Genomic DNA, 21,048 nt, shown 5'->3' on the forward strand with positions numbered 1-21,048 from the left:
TGCTGGCTGGAAAATTGGGCCGGCAACCTTCACCGGTGAAGATGATGAAGCGGCGAGAAGATGAGGTGGCAGAGAGAGGCGATGAGTTGGATGAGAGAGAGGTGATGACTAGTTAACGGTGTTATAACGGAATCTGAAAAAAAGGATTATATGAATATTTTTGATAAAGTAGGGGCTAAACAGGAAAGCAGTCACAAAGTTGGGGCTATTAAAGAAATAACCCTTTGTTTTAATAGTTTAAGGAGTTCTTTTGGACATATAATCTAAGAGTTACGCCGGATAGATATATCATGAATAATAGATATATTATGAATTAAATAAGTTTTAAGATTATCTATATCAAAGATATTTTAAGTCCTATAGATCATGTAAAGACTCTTAAAATCATAATCAAAGATATTTTGGACTTTAAAAACCATGTAAAATCAAGTTCAATAAATTAGGGAATCCAATTCTTATTTAGAATCATACCTAAAACCTTGGGATTGTAGTTTCAATCATTACACCAAGATATGGTGAACATTAGTTTGTTGAGTTTACTCATTTTGGCTGACCAATTAAAAGTATTTGTAGTGAAATGTATATGTTGACAATGATAGATCCTGAATTTATTTTAACTCACTCGTGATCTCTATGGTCAATTGAAGTGCTTCTGAATAATGACTCAAAAAATTTTACCATTTTATTTTCACGAATTTATCTAAATCTCCTTTATGCTGAACACTTTTGAAACAAACGTTTATAATTTTATCATTATAAATCTTTTTTTTTTTGAAATAAATATTATTATTGGGATGAATCTGAGCAATGTGACTCCGTATTTTTTTTTTTTTTGAAATGTCCCCCATATAACTTTTCTTTTTTGTTGAGACGTCCCCCTTATAACTTGAGAGGCAAACAGAACACGATTTTGCCGTCTCTAGGAAATTTGTTTAAAATAAGTTAAAAGTCGGCTTTTAGAATCATATTTTAAAAGAAGTCATAGCTTGTTTAAGCTGAAATCACAAATATAGCAGATTAAAATGAGTGGCTGTATTTTTTAAAAGCTCTTTTCTCTGTTTCCAATTTCTGTTCACCTAACACACACCAGTTGATAATAAATGGCGGAAAGTTCGAAGGAAATCCAAGACGACATTTTTGGAGGACAAATTAAGTATGTCTGAGCTGTACAGAAAACCCTAGATTTTACTGTTTCCTTGTTTTACTAAAAAGAAATATAAACAAATCCAATTAATTAGCCAGAAGGAAGGGGTATCAGAAACGAATTTGAGAAGATTTTGGTTAATTTCGAAATTGGAAGAGGTTAGTTGTGGAGAGTTAGTTGAGGTCCGAGCTGGTTTTGATTTGGTGTATTTCAACTTGATTTAGACGATTTTAATCATAATTGTGGTTTGTCGGTGTTTGGAAGTGGTTGTGATTATTAGGGTTTATTAATTTTGGGCAAAAGATTCATATCTAAGATTTGGAATCTGTAAGCTATTTTGGAGATTCAGATTGATACGTTGAAATTTGATTAACATTGATAATTGAAGTTGAGATATAATCCAAGAAATCATTGAAGTTGTTGATCTCAATTTGATTCAAGATCGAAATTGTTAAGAATTAGAAAAGCTTAAAGATTATTAGGTTATTTCAACAAGACACAATGTTGAAATCTTTGGATGGTGAAAGTGGAGAAGATGAAGATCTTAATAGAGTGGACGAGAATGAATTAAAAGCACAAAATCAGCAAGAGACGAATGAATGTCTGTCGAAACAAATTAGTGAAGTTAGATCTACAACAAGTGAAAGTGTTAGTGTGGAAGATGAAGAAGAAGTGAAAGATAATGAACTTGAAATGCAAAATCGTAACGAAATGAACAGCGAGTGTTCGGTTAGACCTAATAATTCAGTTGTGACTGAGACTGTGATCTTAATCAGATCTGAAGAAAGTGAAAATGTTGGTGTAGAAGATGAAGGAGTGAATGACAATGTAGTAGTTGAGATGAGTAAAATATCAATGGATGAGCGAAAATCGAAAGTTTCTGAATCAGAGAAACAATCTTGTGTCATTAATATTAGATGCAATTCTGGAACAACTGAAGGAGAAAGTAAAGATGGAGAAAAGGTTTGCAGAATCTGTCATTTAAGTGGTGAAACTTCGGACTTGATTCGTCTTGGTTGTGATTGTAAAGATGATCTTGGCATTTCTCATAGTCACTGTGCTGAGGCCTGGTTTAAGCTAAAGGGGAACAGGTAACTTTTTCTTTTCCAATTCTTATTATGAACTTCATTTTCGTCTGATTAATTGCGCCTATTAAAAATTGTGTAGTTTCTATACATACTTGCTATCAGATTCCAGAACAAATAACTAGTGATTCTAGGGTATGGAAGATGACTATTGATCTTAACTATTTAGACTGTAAATGTACCACTACTCCACTAGTATAGTCTTGCTCGATTATATCTGTTGATTTTTCCCCCTCCGAGGTGGGTTTTCCTCTTCCGTTTCTCAGACCCCCTGTGATGGTACCGGTTGTTGTATACAGTTTAAGAAGCACCACATTTTTTTTTGGAAATTGACTACGATCTACGATAGTCATTACATTGGCATTGATACATCAAAGATGTGATAAGCATGAAACTGCCGAATTCAAACTCTAACAAAGAACGGGCCTATAGCCCAACTAAATTATGGCCGAAAGCCCAATAACATTATTTATACCTTAATAACCAAAGCTCAATAAACCATGGAAACCACCACCTCCTCTGGGAATCGAACCTGGGATCTCCAGGATTTTGGAGTTTATGTCAACACATCGGACCATTTGGGCAACCAATTGTTGACAGAAGCACCACATTTAGATTGTCAATAAGCACTTCTTAGAACATAGTTTTCATTAGGTGTCAGAGATAAGTTCCATATAAGCATTCAGTTTGTAGATGTAAACCAAAATGTGGAGATACATTGACCCAATAATTTGGTAGGCTTGGACGGCAGGACGGGTGATGGTGATGTTAGGAGTTCGATAATTACCCAGTCTCTGTCCACCTGATAGCCCTAATGACCATTGAGAACTGGAGCCCGAACAGCCCGACGAAAGAAATATCCCACGGATACCATGCTTAGATGAATATATTAAATTGAACTAAACAGAAATTTTTCTGAAGTATCCTCGGGTGGAAGGTTGCATAAATGAAACTTGATCTAAGAAGGCGAGATGTAAGTAGTAAGTCTCAAGGCCCTCAACACCCAAACGAAAATAGGTGAAAAGCATATAAAGGAGAAGATATTTCTCTCTAGTCTCTAATAAAAATTATCGTGGAAAGTTGAAACTGATATGGACAATCATTATCAGTTTCAACATAATTATTGATTAGTAGACAATATATTTTCTAAGTTGCTCAAATATATATATACATATATATACACTCATCTTTATGCGGTTACAAACGTGCCTCAAGATGCGTACTCATTTTCCTGTGTTTATAAACGTAGTAATTTTCGGAAGATAGACTTCTGTACTAATTTTCCCCTAGTTTGAGAAAACAACTTTTCTTACATAGAACACTGACAACTACTCCTGTAATCCTGTTCTATGACGTTGAGTTCACTTCAGGAAATTGGTTTTGATTAAAATGACAGGTAGAATACTTTTTTAGGCTTGGTCTCTTTGTGCAAACCTTTGAAAACCCATTCAAACCTGTGCAAGCACGTCCAAACTGTCGAACCTGCCATAACCTAAAAGTATTGTTGGATCCTCTTTTACAAAAGAAAATTTAGTCTAGGGAGTCTGCCCATTTGCAGATTAAATTAAGATTGGAATACTATCATCATGCAGAAATTGTGCTGTAGAATCAATCACGAATTCTTAATGTGGTATGAAATTATTCACATTTTCCATCTAAGTCCCTGGCAAAGCGCACTTTTTTAAGCTCCTAGGCAACATTCTCTGAGTTATTGGTGAACCAATTGACATATAGATTGCAGTAGATCTTCTAAAAAGCTATATCAAAATAAATTTATTTCATATTGGGGTCGAATTGAAATATGTACTCTGCTTAGAATTAAAGCTATATCAGAATAGAATCACTTCATATTGCTCGTCCCTTTCGTGTTCAAAGGTTTTGGAGATACTTTAAACAGAAATGGAAACCCTAAACGAATATCTTGTTTTTGTTATTGGCAGATGTTGTGAAATATGTGGTGTGGCTGCAAAGAATATCACTGGTGTGTGGGACAACAGATTTATGGAAGAATGGAATGACAGAAGATATGATGGTAACAGTGGTGTTTCCTCGGGCGGGCGATGGGGATTCTGGAGAGGACAGCCATTCTGTAATTTCCTTATGGCATGCCTGGTAATGGCTTTCGTGCTTCCATGGTTTTTCCGTGTAAATATGTTTTGATCGTTTCACATGGGTGAAATATATTCTGTGTATAAAATTCAAAAACTCAGTAAGAGTGCCGTGAAATACAAAATTCAATAATATTTGGTGGTTATAATTGGATTCCTTAGCTTACACGGTAACCATAATGATCGAGAAAAGGGATAGAATTTGAAGCAGAGCGGGCAGAGTTCATTCATATCATTGTTATGAAATCATTATTGTAATGGTAATAACACAAGGCCGTGTCGGTAAATGTGAAGTCTGATTATTATGTTTTAAGTGTTCTTTAAATCAGTGAATATTGGTTACTATCTACTGTTTAGGAAGCCATTCATTTTATTTGTTGGGAGAACTTACCATTTATTTAACCGAAATACTTCTCGCAGTTTGTTTTACTTTTGATTTAAGGTTTCTTCGATTATCTTTTACTTCTGTGATTTTCTTTTTAGCAGATTTGTTTATGGAGATGATAATGGTTCAAGAGATAAGTTTTGTTTGATGGTCTTCAATAAATTCAAATTTACTAATCTAATTCGGATGGATCTGATTCATTTGTATTAGTCTCATCCAAAGATAAAATAGTAACTACAACTGAATGAGAGATGATTTTTGTAGGAAAGTTTTAAAGGCGCCTCAAAAGTGTTACGGGCCTCTCTCACACCTTCGGCTTGGCAAATCTAGTTGGGAAGTGTTATATAACACTCACTGTTTTTACCCTATACACTCACCGTCGTGAGTCGTCTACACTCACACCTTATACCCAGTTTTACCGAAATACACTCAAGTGTAAATCTAGGAATATATGAACTTGGTTTATTATCTATATAATAAGGGAAGAGGGTATCTTTCCCCCTCCTCCCAACGGTCAAGATCTCTTCTCACAGGTTATATCAAGTGGTGGAGAATTATTTGAGATTTAGATTATCAAAATCGGATGGTCTACATTAGATGGCAAATCATCAAGGGCCCGGATCATAAGAAAGAGCATCTCCTGAAGATGCCCAATTTCAAAAGGTTGGGATTTAATAATTCTCTTTTTTTATTTCTAATTCTAACATTCTTTCCCGCTCATCTCCTTCCGCCTCTCTCATCTCCTTCCGCCTCTCTCATCTCCTTCTCATCTCACATCAATCTTTCTCCATTTCTCTTGCATCTAACAGGGATCTCTGTCTCTCTATCGCTCTCTCACTCTCACTCACAAGTCACAATCTCTATTTTCTATCTGTGAATATTGGGTTTTAAGGGCAGCAGGTACTTTTTCTAAATACTCCTCTTTGTAGAAATTTTTGAAATTAAATTTGATGTGTTGGTTTTGATAATTTTTTTACAATGTTTGGGTTAGTTTTGATAATTTTTTATGATCAATTTTAGGTTAAATTGGTTCAAGATTGTTTGGGTTAGTAAACTTGCTGGGTTTGAAAATCAGTACAACTAACCCAAACAGTTAAGGTTAGTAAACTTGCTGGGTTTATTTGATAATCATTTTTTATGATTTTTGATAATGGTTGAGAATGTTTGGGTTAGTTTTGATGTTAAATATGATTTTTGATAATAGTTTTGTTTGAGTTAAATATGTGGTTCCTTATTAGTAATCTTTAGCGGTTCCATCTTAATCTTTAGTTGGTTTAACTCATTTCGATCCATAGAAGGAAATCAAGTGAGTTGAATTAGTAAGACTCGGATATGAGAGTTGATTCCTTAATGGGTAAAGAAAGTTTGATGGAAAATGACATCCTCCTTTATGAATAACAAGTAGGTTAATGATTTGTATTCTGGATTTAGGAAATGACCAAACTTCGTAAGTGAGACTCTATCTCTCGGTTTTATTTATAGGGAAGCACGAATAATTAGTTTTGGCTTTCCTGTATTTAAGGTGTTTGAAGAAATGTATGATCTAATTTCTTAGATTACTTTCTTTCTTGAATTGTATCATTACTTCATCTCAGTCTTTATTTGTTAATCTTTCCTGATTCATAAATTTGTTTAGCAAACATATTATGGCAACTAACCTCTTACGTAAACTAAAAGCGTATGTCAAATATAAAGAAGAAATCTGATAGGTCATGCTAATGCGTACCAGGTTATGCCTGATTTTATATAGTTTTGACTTTTATTATTTTTTGTGATATATTGGCTCATTAGGTGATATGGATTTGGATATAGGTTGGTTCATTAGGTCTGTTTTGATATCTCTGTTAAAATTGATATGGATTTGGATATAGGTTGTTCATTAGGTCTATTTTGATGAATTTCAAAGAACTTTTGCTCTGCATAGACAAAAATTGTCTGAATGTCGAGGTTATTCAGAATGTCTCAAGGCCGAGATATCTGGTGCGCTTTTAGTGTTATGCACTAATTCGTTTAGGGCTTCAACACCGAACAACTACTGGCAGGTATGCTTTTCTCACTAACTTATTTTGTAATAAATCAATTTAGGGTTGACCTTTTAGTAAATGGTTTGTATTTCATAGGAATGCATTTTAATCTTTTGAGTATTTCATAGGGACTTAAGACACATCCTACGTAAGCAATAAAACATCATATCTTTATTTCAATTAGCAATGCTATAAGAACATCTTATATGTGACATCTTGAAGCTTAATATGACCTGAAGATTTCATCCTTAATTTTAGTTACTTGAACATGAATGTCATCGACAATTTCCCTGAGAGGTGCCATTGTTGAAGACTTAGCTTCGATAACCTGTTTTGAGTAAGATTTTGGTGTTACTAGAAAGGGATGAACCTATTTTGAAGAAGAATTTATACAGTTACTTTAACTCTCTCCGTACAGTCTTGAGAGAGGTGTCAACTTTTTGGATTTTCTACATTTCTTTTTAATTGTCAGGGTTTTAATCAGATTGTTTTGTTTTGATATGATCTAATTGCTTAGTTTTTTTTGGTCGATTATGGAATCGAATGATTTCTTTCTGTTACATTGCAATTAATGTTAGGTCAAAATTGCATCTTCCCTGTAAAGATTATACAGTTTTCCCTTAAAATTAGTACAGATTTCCCCTGTTATAGTTATGGAGGGGTTTTAGTCGCAGACCTATATATAATGATCATGAGTTCATACCGATAGGCAATCGGGGGTTTTTTCTGTTGTATTTAGGTTTACTTTATTTTGTTTGTTGTAATTGTCTAGATTTTGATTAGATTATTTTTTTATATGATCTAATTTGGATGTTATAAGTCAATCGCTTGGATTTTGGTTTCTGGGTTGACTATGGACTCGAATGATTTCTTTATGTTACTTCGGAATTGATGTTATGTTATGATTTGAATTCTTTGTAGGCATCTCTAGAGGATCTTTACAGTGGCATTCTCTCTCCGAAAATGTCATCACTCCAATGGTAGTAGGTGAGTCTTTGGAAACATTGATTTGTTTTTCCCAATAGTGTTATTTTGGACCATTTTCTTCATGGTATCTTTCCGTCATTAAGATTCTAAATGAAGTTTGGACTGGTTGAAGTATTATTGGTCTACTTTTGGTCCCTTTATGATTCTACAGACGCAACATCCTTGCAGTGAGTGCAAGGGAAGTAGGGAGACCATTAATGATAAACACCAATGCCCTCAAAGGGCTAGACCATTCGTTCCATAGAAGATAATGATGTCCGTCTTTCTGGGTGTTTGTCTTTTGTTGTTAGTGCTATGTGGTAGTCTTCAGCTTCTATTCTTAAAGTTTGAGTCAGGTTACCGTACAGAAGGGGCTCTTAATTCAGACTTTTTGAGTCAATTTAGTTCTACAATTGCATTTTAGATATGAAACTAAAAAAAAGAAACATACAACATTATCTTCTATCAATGTCGATTCTAGCAATGGTCTGGACTTCTTTTGTTCTACACTTGAGACGATCATGAAGGAGATAGTGTTTGTGTTGTCACAGAAGGATCACCCAAGTTCAAAAGACAGGATGAAAACATATTTGTCGAGCACACATTGACTCCGACTGAAGCCTTTTGGGAGTTTTAGTTTGTTTTGTCTCATTCAGACGATAGGCAATTTGCTCATCAAGGCTAACCATGGCGAAGTTGTGAAGCCTGGTAAGATGCAGTTCTTCATTGATATAAAGACCTTCTAATATACTGCGATCATTATATTTTTGTGATGGTATTGTTAAAATTTATAACAATATGTATGTGCAGATTCATTCAAGGCGTTAAATGATGAGGAATATCGATGTACTGGAGTCTGGAGGTCGTTCATAACGGAAAAGCTATACTTACATTTCACTGTTGAGGTTCCTGACTCTCTAACCCTGGAGTAGTGCAAGGCACTGGGGCGTGTGTTTTTGCTTGGATAGTATCTCAAATGATACTATGATAGACATGGAGTTGGACGAATTAAAGGAAACAACAATGTTTGATGTGAACAATATTAGATTGTACATTTAGCTTTTAAATGCATTCAAAAGAACTGTCTGTGCCCCATGGGCACGGGTTACACCCTCGTAAATATATATTATGTAATAAATTTGTCGGGCTTTAGGTCTTTTTTATCTTGTTGGGTTTTAGGCCTCTTTCATTTCTTAGATTAATTTAGGCAGTCATCGTGCTTATCACATCTTCGTCATGTATCAATGCCTTGTAACGACTAACGTAGAACGTAGTCAATTTCTCAAAAAAAAAAACTTGTTCTGCTTCCCTCTCTTCTTCTCTGTCCCAATTCGAGAGATTCATCGGGTTCAAAGAGAAGGTAGAATCAGATCATAGGTAACTAAACTAAGAAACTCTCTTGCATCAATAAGTTCGATTTTACGATTTTTACTGATTGAAACACCAATAAAACCTTCAATAATCTGAATATGATCTTAGAGGAAGATTATTGTTTGGTTTTTGGATGTTTCTACCGACAAAAAAGCTAAAAGCAGTGAGGTAGTAGATCTGGTTAATGAAAGGAATTTTTTGAAATACGGTAAATGAAATAATTAATGGAGGAATATACAAGTTTTGTTAGTTGTTGAAGATTTTAGGTTTTTTTAATGAACTTGACCAATATTGACTTGGTGAGGGTGAGGAAAATTTGATTCGGTTAAGGAAATTGACCAAGTCAACCCTAATGTGAGTGTGGCAGGTAACAACGATGAGTGTATGTAAAGTTTCCCAATCTAGTTTGACTACCCTTGGTCGAAGGCAACCTCTTTATCAGTTTTGTGTAGATTTTGATTCACCATAGCGGTTTGAGTCCACCAACTTTAAGCATCTTCAATAGCGCCCATAGAGTTCAGCGTTTTGTAAACCAAACCAACTCAAACTTAACAATTTCTCTTTGGGTAATTTTATAGGCTATGTTCAAAGTTGTTATAGGCAATCTGTCAAAATCTCTAGTTTGGTTAAAGGCAATGTATGTTTAAGAGGCAATGCCTTAACAAATGTTTGACTTAACGACACCTATTGCCATTAAGTCGAGGTCGGCTTGCGATTTTGACTGATTTTTTTTCCTTCTTCTTCTCCTTCCTCTTTCAGATTTTTCTTCCTTCATCATCTTCTTCTGAATTTGTAAAATAACAAGTGGACTTGTAGATTTGTAGATAAATGAGGGTGTAACCCGTGCCCGTGGGGCACGGACAGTTCTTTCGAATGCATTAAAGAGCTAAATACACATAAACATAAAATAAAAACTTAATACATAGTAAACAGAAGCAGTAAATTGCATAAACACTCAAATATGACAGAGAAATCAATGACATTTGTAAAAGTACTTACAGATAAAAGAATGAGTCCTGAACCTGATTAGATGTCGTCTTTACGGTACACTATTTTTGCCAATCAAAATGAACGATTGAGCAATACCAAATTTGAATAGTTATAAACACATTAAAATAAATTCATAATATATTTAGTTAGTAAAGTTACCAAATTTTATACTAAGAAAAGTACTGAACTCTTAAAAGTATTCCTTCAGTGTGATCGGGAACACAAAGAAGTTAAATGTAGACCTCTTCCAAATGGCATAATGATGTCAATGTGTAAAGCATGAACGAATACAAAGGTTATGATAGCTAAATATCACAAAAAATAAAAGTGACATCTATATAAAGTTAGGAATAACCTGACACTAACATGTTTGTTTCAACTGCGCTTGATGCGCATTAAGTGTCTGCTGCAATGTATTCTAAACCTTAATGATGTAAATACATTATCACAAAATAAAATAGTTTCATTTCACATAATAAAACTTCACATACATAGTTCTTGATGGTAACAAAAAATATTCAAACTACAAAAACAATCATCAAAGTTTGTCCCTTTCTACAAAAGTATGATTGTATTGTACTTTCTATATAAAATGCGCATTCATGTGCAGATATCACCTATTCTATACAAAAAGTATTGCAGTGAAGCATATGTTTTAAATATCACAAAATACATAGAGTTGGAAGACTTTAGCCAAAGTAGTTTTCAATCAAAATAGGCATGTAAGCTCTTCGGATTACTCTTAAGAAAGTAATTGTATCTACACGCACCCGTGACGACCAATGAGAAGCATGCACTACAATCTGAAAAGTTATATCATTGCAATAGTTAGGATGATATAATGATAGATTTTAAGGTCTTTCAATGATAAGCAATATACACTTACAATGTTTCGATGCTTTCATTCCCCCCATATATATATCTTTTGTTTCGCCTCTCAAAGTCTTGCACTTGTTGATCCCACAACTCTATTAATAAAAAACAAAGATAAATAGATAATACTTATTGAATTTGGGTACAATGAAACAAAAAAAGATATCATGAAAGATTACCGATGACTACAATAAAACCTCAGGGTACACAATGTTCGTAGTTGAATTTTCTGAGGTTTCCGGTAATAAGACATGTAATCTATTTGAAGAAGTGCATCTTGACAATGCTACGTATAGTTGGCCATGGCTAAAAACTGGAGTCCGCAAATCAACTCCAACAAACTTAATAGATTGTCCTTGAGATTTGTTAAATGTCATCGCATAAGCCAATGGAATTGGAAATTGTCTTCTTGTCATACGAACAGGAACGTCTACAAAAGATGTTGTAAGAGATATTCGAGGCAAGAAAACTAAATCTCCAGATTTATTTCCGGTAATAATTTGAGCTTCAATTATACGTGGAGCACATCGAACCACAATCAACCTAGTTCCGTTGCAAAGACCATCTTTTAGAGCAAGATTTCTTAATAACATTATTGGACTACAAACTTTTAGTTGTAGCCTGAAAGGAGGTAATCCTGGAGGATCGAGATAGTTTAAATACTCATTGGGATAATTACCTCCTCCAAACCTATTGTCTTCCCCCTCTTCAACTAATTTATCAGCGGCTAAATAGACAATAGCCTCTCCTGGAAATATTTTTAATGCCTCCAAATTAATAATGTCGACATCCTCATTACGGGGAGATAAAATAGCTCTCTGTCAAGTACTTTGGAGATGATGTACCTAAAATATTTAATCCAGGATAGGTTGAACACAACAACTCAGGTAGATTCTTACACCTGTGAATAAGTGGTAGTTGAACAATTTCACGCGGGTTTGTTCCAATCTACAAAAATATAACTATCTCAACCATTTGAAGGTTTGTAATGACACATAATTTATTAGAATTAAAATAGTGAATTGTTTGTTGGAAGAAGTACGGAAGTACCTCAATCAAGAATTTTGCAAAATCAGCATTTCCTGGCTCTGTATCAGCTAACCTTATGTTAAGACTCAATGTCAGGACAACAATAATCAACCAAAGTGGTGAACGTTTTAGCGAAGCGCCGACTATTTGGTCACGAACTCCTTTTGGTATTACGAGCAAGATTTGCCTAAAGTCACTGCCTAGAACAACAGTAATACCACCAAATGAATTTTTGTTACCACAAATATCCTGAAGTGTTCGATTAACTGCCTCCACAAAAAATCTATGCTGCATAGGTACTTCATCCCATATAATTAGCTTAGTTTTCCTAAATAATTCAGCATGGATTGACTGCTTATGGAACCCACATACCGAATTATCTAAAATATCTAATGAAATACAAAATGTTGAATGTGTAGTTCGACCTCCCACTAATAACAACGATGCAATTCCAGATGAAGCAACAGTTATAACAATATGGCCCATACTACGACATTTGGTTGCAATTGTTTTGTATAAAAATGTTTTTCCAGTGCCAGCACCTCCACAAAAAAAAAAACACGGTTCCGTCATTGTTGGTGACCGAATTCAAAATCGTCCTATAAGCAACAGATTGTTCATCATTTAAACGATCGACGTTAACTTGTATATCTACTGTTTGACATTCATGTTGAATCGTTCTATGCTCTAGTAATAATCTATTCCCAGGTTGATCATTCCAATTTTCAGTTGAAAGAGGCATAGGTTTGAAATGAGTTAAATCTTTGCCAGACTGTTGAAGTAGTTTATTAATAAGATATAAACCATAGTCCGTGACTTGATTCTCAGACGGTATTGTGATTCCAAATGTTGTACGCAACTTGTGCGTTAGGCCATCACAAATATTAAGTAAAAACTGATTCCACATATGATCTGATTTGAAGGGAAAGAATGCAAGAGAATAACAACGAACAATTTTCTTAATTGATGTCCAGTTTTCATTTTTATAGCTTCCTCTAAACACTGTACCCACTCACCATTATCTTTTAAAAGACCTCGAGCAACACATGCTAATTTAAATCTTTCACACAAAACACCATTTACTGTACGCAAACATTCAAATGATTGACTACCTCTTACAATAGTCAATAATAATCTCAAATAAAACCTTTCACCACAATTTGGACTCGCAAAATACATTCTACCGATTGCAAATCCTTTTTTTCTAAAAGTCCACAGATGCTGTTGTTTATTCCAGACAAAGTGTTCTCGAAATTCTTGATAAGTGAATGCACGTGCATCTTTAGTTAAAACACAACATTTAAAGAAGGCTAATAAAGTTGACGTGTGTTGTTCTACTCTTGTTAAAATTGTTTCCCTCGAATCATCAGGGTTAAAAAGAACAAGGTGCATACCTGGTAAATGAACTGGCAATCGCACAACTGTTGGGTTCTCCTCATGTAAAGTGTGACCAAATATGCGCCAAGCTGCTTCTGGTGGTCCGATGTATCGTGCATCCAGATATTGTTGAATCTCATCTAGTCTTCCCAACACAAAAGTAGCACGATCATATCCTTTCAAGATGTACTTATGGATATATTTTACGCAACGCAAACCCGCACAAACTTCAACGTTAATATGACAGTTGAACAACTTCGAAAGGTAAGGATTGTAAGGTACAATATCTCGATTATCGACAGGATGCCCTTTCACAGTATACACTTTACCGGTGTCGCGACGACGTTAGACTGGATAACCATCCACGTCTACTGTTGTCGACTCCGTAAACACTCGCGGAAATCTTTTGGTACATCTTCCGTCTTCCATGCAAACAACATGTTTGTCCCGAGTACCTCATGGCCCATGCACCATACAACTCTTTACAGTTTCAAAAAATAAAGGATCTTCTTTAGGATCTGGAAATTCAGCTGAAACCAACCTATCAATTTGATCAACAGTACATACCTTGTCAGATTGTTGAAAGAAAACCAGTGCATGCATATGAGGCAACCCACGTTTTTGGAATTCAATGGTAAAAACGTGGCCAACTGTTTGACCTAATATTCCATGTTTTTCAATCAATTTCATCAAATGTTTTCTTTTTAACTCGAACACACCTGCAACTAAATCAGGCCTATCAAGGGAAGTTTGATTAGGCAGCAACGCTGACGTGATTTCTGGCCAATGAGGATTCGCAGTCATTGTGATGAACAAATCAGGATGCTTGTTATAACGTGTGATGGCTAATGAATCCTGATAAAGTTCAAACATCATTCTTGGACTACCAGTAAATGAAGAAGACAATATAAAACGTTGACCAACTTGATGTGGTTCTAATCCAGATTCCTCAATATCAATGAGACCCTTGTAAAGTTCTGCACGAAGTTGGGCTTGGTTTAACCGATAATATGTCAATCGATTTTGCTCTGTCGCAGCCCAAGCATCTAGTAAAAACTCTTGGAATAATTGTCCCCCCTTCAAAATTGTTGTATACTCAGTTGGTCTATTGAAACATCTGTAACTATACCACTGCATTTGAGTTAATCGACTCGTTGATGATTGGTTGTTTATGACATCCCACTGAGTTAAAGTGGGATCCCATCCAAGCTCGCCATATGGGAACAATAAAACATAATGTAATGGAAGATAAGCTGGATGGCATTCATTTATTTTCATCAACCTATTGCCCCCTTTTAGGTGGATAACAATATCTCTCATTCCACTTTTGCAGTACCATCCCCTGGCAAGATCACAGCAATTTCATCTGTTGATGGTAAATTATAACGACGCCTGTCTGTTGACGAATTATAATGCAAGTAGGCTGGCAAGGTTTCTTTGGATGCATCTGATTGCATTAAAATTTCATAGGCCCGAAGATATATTCTTACAAACTTGTTATTTTGAAGCAAAACATCTTGGATTACTTTGAGAACATCTACTTCAAGACGTCGGTCTTGACGTTTGCGACAATCAATTGCAGTATTTGGATTAAAGATGTAAAGTTGGGCGTAGGAAGCTTCTGTTCCTTGTTCAGGTATTAATGAACCTGTACGGTGTCGTAGCTCACTGTGTATAGTGAATGACATTGGCCCCTACCATTTAACACCCTTGGCTCCATTGTTGACCCCAGACTTGTAAACGCGTTTGATGCGTTATACTCTCTAACAAATTTTCTAAAGTGTTTTGAGTATGCATCGTTGCCATCATATAAATTTTTGAGTGCTTCAGGCGGTTCAATAAGTAAAGGTAGTTTTATTTTTCCTTGCAAACAACATGTCCCAAACAAAGGTCTAATGTTGGATGATTTTGTTAATCTTTCATCTTTCCAATGCAATGCTTTGCAAAAGGGACAAAAAACGTCCATTTGACCCAAGAAATGACGTTCTTCACGTACCACTGGAAGCATTTCTAAATTTCTTACTTCAGTAGGACCTGGTAGTATGGTGTTATGTATCGTTGAATATGCCCCTGACTCAAAAATTGAATATTGGCGAGTAGTATCCACTTCATTAAGAATATCATGCACAGGTGAACGGGTAGGTGACCTTGTTATAACACTTTCAAAGTCGAGATCTAAGTTCCTTTGTGGAAGATCAGAATGTATGTCCAAACAATCAAAAAGTGGAAGTTTACTTTGCCTGGTAGCCTTTAGTACAACGGGTTGAGCAGCAGGTACGTGATTTAGAATGCCCAAGTGAGGTAAAATACCATTGACCCGATATCGTCTCGCTTTGTGGAAGAACTATTCTAGTGGGTGTTATAAGGGGGAAGTACATTGGTGTAAATTGTACTCCGTGAATGCGTTGCAATTTCTCCCTTTCCATTCGTAATCGTTGGGCAAGCGCACGATTTGATATGACATTTGTGTCAATATTTAAGGAAACCTAAAGTAGTAGAGATGAAGCATCTAATTATTCTCAATGAAGACAAAGACAACAAGAAATATTAACAAAAGTAAATAGGCAAAACGTATAACTCATGTGTACCTCAGATGATATTGCTATAGCCTTTCCTTTGTCTATGTTTTTGTTATTTTCTTTTACATATGATTCTTGACGTGCAATATTTTTTTAGTCTTTCTCTAAAAGGTTGATCATCTCGACGGATATAGTTCGCTATTTAGGGGAAGATACCTTCACGTTCAGTATGATAATTACAATTTATATTGTGCTCACAACTGAATCAATTTAAATGTTTAAAAGTGTACCTCAAGTGTTGTCGATGTAGACTTTCCTTTGTCGATATAAGTCGCCTTTTCTATGACGTTTTTCGGCTATTTACATTTGCATAATGAAACGTCGATATTAAGTATAGATAGTTTAGAACTACATAAAATAATAATAAATAAATATTAAATTGCTTAGATCTCAAACCTCCGTATTTTGGATGGTGACCTGCACTCCGTTTTTAACTAACAGTCGAATCTGCACAAAATTGTCATTATAACTAATGATTGTAAAAATTGATTAATTAAAACTATTATAAGCCTCAATTACCGATTCATCAAAGTAAGAGTCAACCTATTTAAAGAGAAATATTATTTGTTAGTACCAATAAAAAAAATTGTGAAAATGAATTATACTAAAACATATATTGTACCTGCTCATATGGTGAGAGGTTTAGAGATGAGGAGTCCATAAAAAGGCCATAATACTTTATCTTCCTTTGGTTGTCATTCATGTTTAGAAATCTAAATTTATACGTTGACATCATATTAGTTGTAGCAATAGTGGTGTTGTTGTTATAAGAAGTAAGGTCTTTAAATATTACAAAAGTGTGGTTCAAAACATAGGTCTTAACAGTAGGAAATCAAGTCCTAACAATATAAAAAATTAAATTCACTCCTTAGAAATTAGTTTGCAATCAAATAACCTGCAGTGAAAAGGATAACTGATGACAGGAAATCAAGCAATGGATTCAACAACTAATACTCGTGGAAGCAACCTTGATAACCTAAAGAAATGGAAGGGTCATTAGCATAACTGATTTGTGAGACTCATAAGTAGCAAAGCTTATAGAGAGAGAGAAAGAGAAAAAAAAGAGATTTGGTAAATCATATGTAACAACTAAATATATTAATTAGAATCTGAAGCAACTAAATATTAATTGAAATATATTTTAGTCGAATAAATTTTGTTATGCATAAACTATATCATCGAGCATTTACATTCGATACAAACCTCGTCACTAACACTGAGACTGAACAATGACCACAGTATCGTTATTAGTCAACGATGCCATTTTTACAACCATGACCACCGTATCTCTATTGGGTTAAAACACCTTTCCAACTGGCAAAAATGAATAAACGGGCAATGCCGAAACACCTTTCCTACTGGCATCCAGCATCATTTTCCTACGTTATAGTCTAAGCCAATTCACATAAGTATGGTAGTGAGACTCATAAGTAGCAAAACTTACCATTATAATAACAATGGTGCAAATCGAACAACAGAGAGAGAGAGAGAGAGAGAGAGAGAGAGAGAGAGAGAGAGAGAGAATCATATGAAACAACTAAATGACAACCAAAATCTATGATTTTACCCTAATTGAGAACCAAAAGAAAATAAGTAGCAAAACTTAGCATTATAACAACAATAGTGCAAGCAATGGATTCAACAACTAATATTGGTGGAAGCAACCTTGGGAACCTGAAGAAATTAAATGGATTAGCATTAGCATAGCTGATTTGTGAGACTCATAAGTAGCAAAGCTTACCATTATAACACCAATGGTGCAAATCGAAGAGCGAGCGAGAGAGAGAGAGAGAGAGGGAAAGAGAATAAAAAAAAATGTTATAAATCATATGAAAAAACTAAATATTTATTAGAATCTGACACAACTAAATATTAATTGGAATCTATTGTAGTCGATTAGGTTTTTTTTATGCATAAACTATGTGATCGAGCATTTACGTTCGACAAAAACCTCGTCACTAACACTAAGTCTGAACCATGACCACAACATCGCTATTGGGTTAAATCACATTCAATCTCAAAAAATAAGGTGAAATCTCTTTGTCAACAATTCAATATGCCCAAGCTAGGTAAGAACTTCTTTGTCATCGAAAACCTAACTACTAAAGAAGCTAGTAAGAACTAAAATTTAACAATAACAACATCAAATAATTTGTAACAAAAAAATAACAAAATCAAAACCTAACTGTTGACATCAAACAATAACAAAATCAAAAATTTTTATACAATAACCAAACAATAACAAAATAAAAACCCTAACAGACCCAAAGTTCTTGTTAAACCCTAGTAACCTAATAAAAACTCTTGATAAATACGGTTAGAGAGATAGAGAAAGAACCAAACAATAACCTAATCAAAACCCTAGAAACCTAATCAAAACCCTAGTAACAAAACAATAACAAAATCAAAACAATAACAAAATAAAACAATTTGTAAACAATAACAGAATAAAAACCTTAACAAACCCAAAGTTCTTGCAAAAACCTAGTAACCTAATCAAAATCCTGCATAAATACTGTTAGAGAGAGAGAGAGAGAGAGAGATAGGAAGAGATACCTGCTGTGTCTTTTGGCAGGAAGGGTGTTTGGGAGACATATTTGGGAGAGATGAGAACGGGGAAGACAGCTAGAGTGCGAGTATAGTTTTGGGCGGGAAGTGTTAGAGGGAATGGCTCTTTGAGGGAAATGGATTTTTTTTTTTTTTTAAAAAAAACAACAACTTTCAAGAGATGCTATTTTTTCTTTCCCTCTTAATCTAAACCCTTGATTGGGTTGCATCCCAAATCCAAACCATCAAATTGTGAGAGATTAAATCTCAACCATAGAAGATAAACCTTTGAGAGCAAATCTGAACCGTTGGGAGGAGGGGAAAAGATACCCTCCTCCCTTATTATATAGACGAGGGTGTAACCCGTGCCCGTGGGGCACGCACAGTTTTTTCGAATGCATTAAAGAGCTAAATACACATAAACATAAAATAGAAACTTAATACATAGTAAACAGAAGCAGTCAAATTACATAAACACTCAAATATGACAGAGAAATCAATGACATTTGTAAAAGTACATACTGGATAAAAGAATGAATCCTGAACCTGATTAGATGTCGTCTTTACGGTACACTATTTTTGCCAATTAAAATGAACGATTGAGCAATACCAAATTTGAATAGTTATAAACACATTAAAATAAATTCATAACATATTTAGTTAGTAAAGTTACCAAATTTTATACTAAGAAAAGTACTGAACTCTTAAAAATATTCCTTCAGTGTGATCGGGAACACGAAGAAGCATGAACGAATACAAAGGTTATGATAGCTAAATATCACAAAAAATGAAAGTGACATCTATATAAAGTTAGGAATAACCTGACACTAACATGTTTGTTTCAACTGTGCTTGATGCGCATTAAGTGTCTGCTGCAATGTATTCTAAACCTTAATGGTGTAAATACATTATCACGAAATAAAATAGTTTCATTTCACATAATAAAACTTCACATACATAGTTCTTGATGGTAACAAAAAATATTCAAACTATAAAAACAATCATCAAAGTTTGTGCCATTCTACAAAAGTATGATTGTATTGTACTTTCTATATGAAATGTGCATTCATGTGCAGATATCACCTATTCTATACAAAAAGTATTGCAGTGAAGCATATGTTTTAAATACCACAAAATACATAGAGTTGGAAGACTTTAGCCAAAGTAGTTTTCAATCAAAATAGGCATGTAAGCTCTTCGGATTACTCTTAAGAAAGTAATTGTTCTACACGCACCAGTGACGACCAATGAGAAGCATGCACACAATCTGAAAAGTTATATCATTGCAATAGTTAGGATGATATAATGATAGATTTTAAGGTCTTTCAATGATAAGCAATATACACTTACAATGTTTCGATGCTTTCATTCCCCCCATATATATCTTTTGTTTCGCCTCTCAAAGTCTTTCACTTGTTGATCCCACAACTCTATTAATAAAAAAAAAGTTAAATAGATAATACTTATTGAATTTGGGGACAATGAAATAAAAAAAGATATCATGAAAGATTACCGATGACTACAATAAAACCTCAGGGTACACAATGTTCGTAGTTGAATTTTCTGAGGTTTCTGGTAATAAGACATGTAATCTATTTGAAGAAGTGCATCTAGACAATGCTACGTATAGTTGGCCATGGCTAAAAACTGGAGTCCGCAAATCAACTCCAACAAACTTAACAGATTGTCCTTGAGATTTGTTAATTGTCATCGCATAAGCCAATCGAATTGGAAATTGTCTTCTTGTCATCCGAACAGGAACGTCTACGGAAGATGTTGTAAGAGATATTCGAGGCAAGAAAACTAAATCTCCAGATTTATCTCCGGCACTAATTTGAGCTTCAATTATACGTGGACCACATCGAACCACAATCAACCTAATTCCGTTGCAAAGACCATCTTTTGGAGCAAGATTTCTTAATAACATTATTGGACAACCAACTTTTAGTTGTAGCATGAAAGGAGGTAATCCCGTAGGATCGAGAGAGTTTAAATACTCATTGGGATAATTACTACCTCCAAACCTATTGTCTCCCCCCTCTTCAACTAATTTATTAGCGGCTAAATAGACTATAGACTCTCCTGGAAATAGTTTAATGCGTCCAAATTAATAATGTCTACATCCTCATTACGAGGAGATAAAATAGCTCTCTCTGTCAAGTACTTTGGAGATAATGTACCTAATATATTTACTCCAGGATAGGTTGAACACAATAACTCAGGTAGATTCTTACACCTGTGAATAAGTGGTAGTTGAACAATTTCACGCGGGTTTGTTCCAATCTAAAAAAATATAACTATCTCAACTATTTGAAGGTTTGTAATGACACATAATTTATTAGAATTAAAATAGTGAATTGTTTGTTGGAAGAAATAAGAAATACCTCAATCAAGAATTTTGCAAAATCAGCATTTCCTGGCTCTGTATCAACTAACCTCATGTTAAGACTCAATGTCAAGACAACAATAATCAACCAAAGTGGTGAACGTTTTAGCGAAGCGCCGACTATTTGTTCACGAACTCCTTTTGGTATTACGAGCAAGATTTGCCTAAAGTCACTGCCTAGAAC

General features: G+C 34.6%; 2 protein-coding genes and 1 pseudogene across 2 annotated transcripts; 1 reads left to right on the forward strand and 2 right to left on the reverse strand.

The window, feature by feature from the left end:
• The first annotated feature begins 915 nt into the window (after positions 1-915).
• LOC147548610 (uncharacterized) lies at positions 916-4,756 on the forward strand. Its single transcript, XM_086671218.1, has 2 exons — positions 916-2,235; positions 4,170-4,756. The coding sequence occupies exons 1-2, from the start codon at positions 1,646-1,648 to the stop codon at positions 4,387-4,389; spliced, it is 810 nt and encodes a 269-aa protein (XP_086527344.1). The 5' UTR covers positions 916-1,645; the 3' UTR covers positions 4,390-4,756.
• Positions 4,757-11,131: 6,375 nt separating this feature from the next.
• Positions 11,132-14,489, reverse strand: LOC147548611 (uncharacterized). The gene is made up of 6 exons (XM_086668087.1): positions 13,839-14,489; positions 13,370-13,607; positions 12,992-13,255; positions 12,538-12,887; positions 11,997-12,326; positions 11,132-11,764 (listed from the first exon to the last, which is right to left on the reverse strand). Exons 1-6 carry the CDS (start codon positions 14,487-14,489, stop codon positions 11,132-11,134), a joined length of 2,466 nt encoding a protein of 821 aa, XP_086524213.1.
• A 5,508-nt stretch (positions 14,490-19,997) lies between these two features.
• On the reverse strand, positions 19,998-20,919 carry LOC147548612 (uncharacterized; annotated as a pseudogene).
• Between the last annotated feature and the right edge of the window lie 129 nt (positions 20,920-21,048).

The sequence above is a fragment of the Eschscholzia californica genome, unplaced genomic scaffold, assembly GCF_041429995.1.
Source record: "Eschscholzia californica isolate CP2 unplaced genomic scaffold, dmEscCali1.0.p SCAF_3, whole genome shotgun sequence".
Lineage (NCBI taxonomy): Eukaryota > Viridiplantae > Streptophyta > Magnoliopsida > Ranunculales > Papaveraceae > Eschscholzia > Eschscholzia californica.

Coding starts and splice junctions, on each gene's coding strand:
- LOC147548610 (XM_086671218.1), top strand. CDS start 1,646: ATGTTGAAATCTTTGGATGGTGAAAGTGGAGAAGATGAAGATCTTAAT. Junction 2,236..4,169: donor TTTAAGCTAAAGGGGAACAG/GTAACTTTTTCT, acceptor TGTTATTGGCAG/ATGTTGTGAAATATGTGGTG.
- LOC147548611 (XM_086668087.1), bottom strand. CDS start 14,489: ATGCAGTGGTATAGTTACAGATGTTTCAATAGACCAACTGAGTATACA. Junction 12,888..12,991: donor AGGTCTTTTAAAAGATAATG/GTGAGTGGGTAC, acceptor CCTTCAAATCAG/ATCATATGTGGAATCAGTTT. Junction 12,327..12,537: donor TCACCAACAATGACGGAACC/GTGTTTTTTTTT, acceptor TTCCATAAGCAG/TCAATCCATGCTGAATTATT.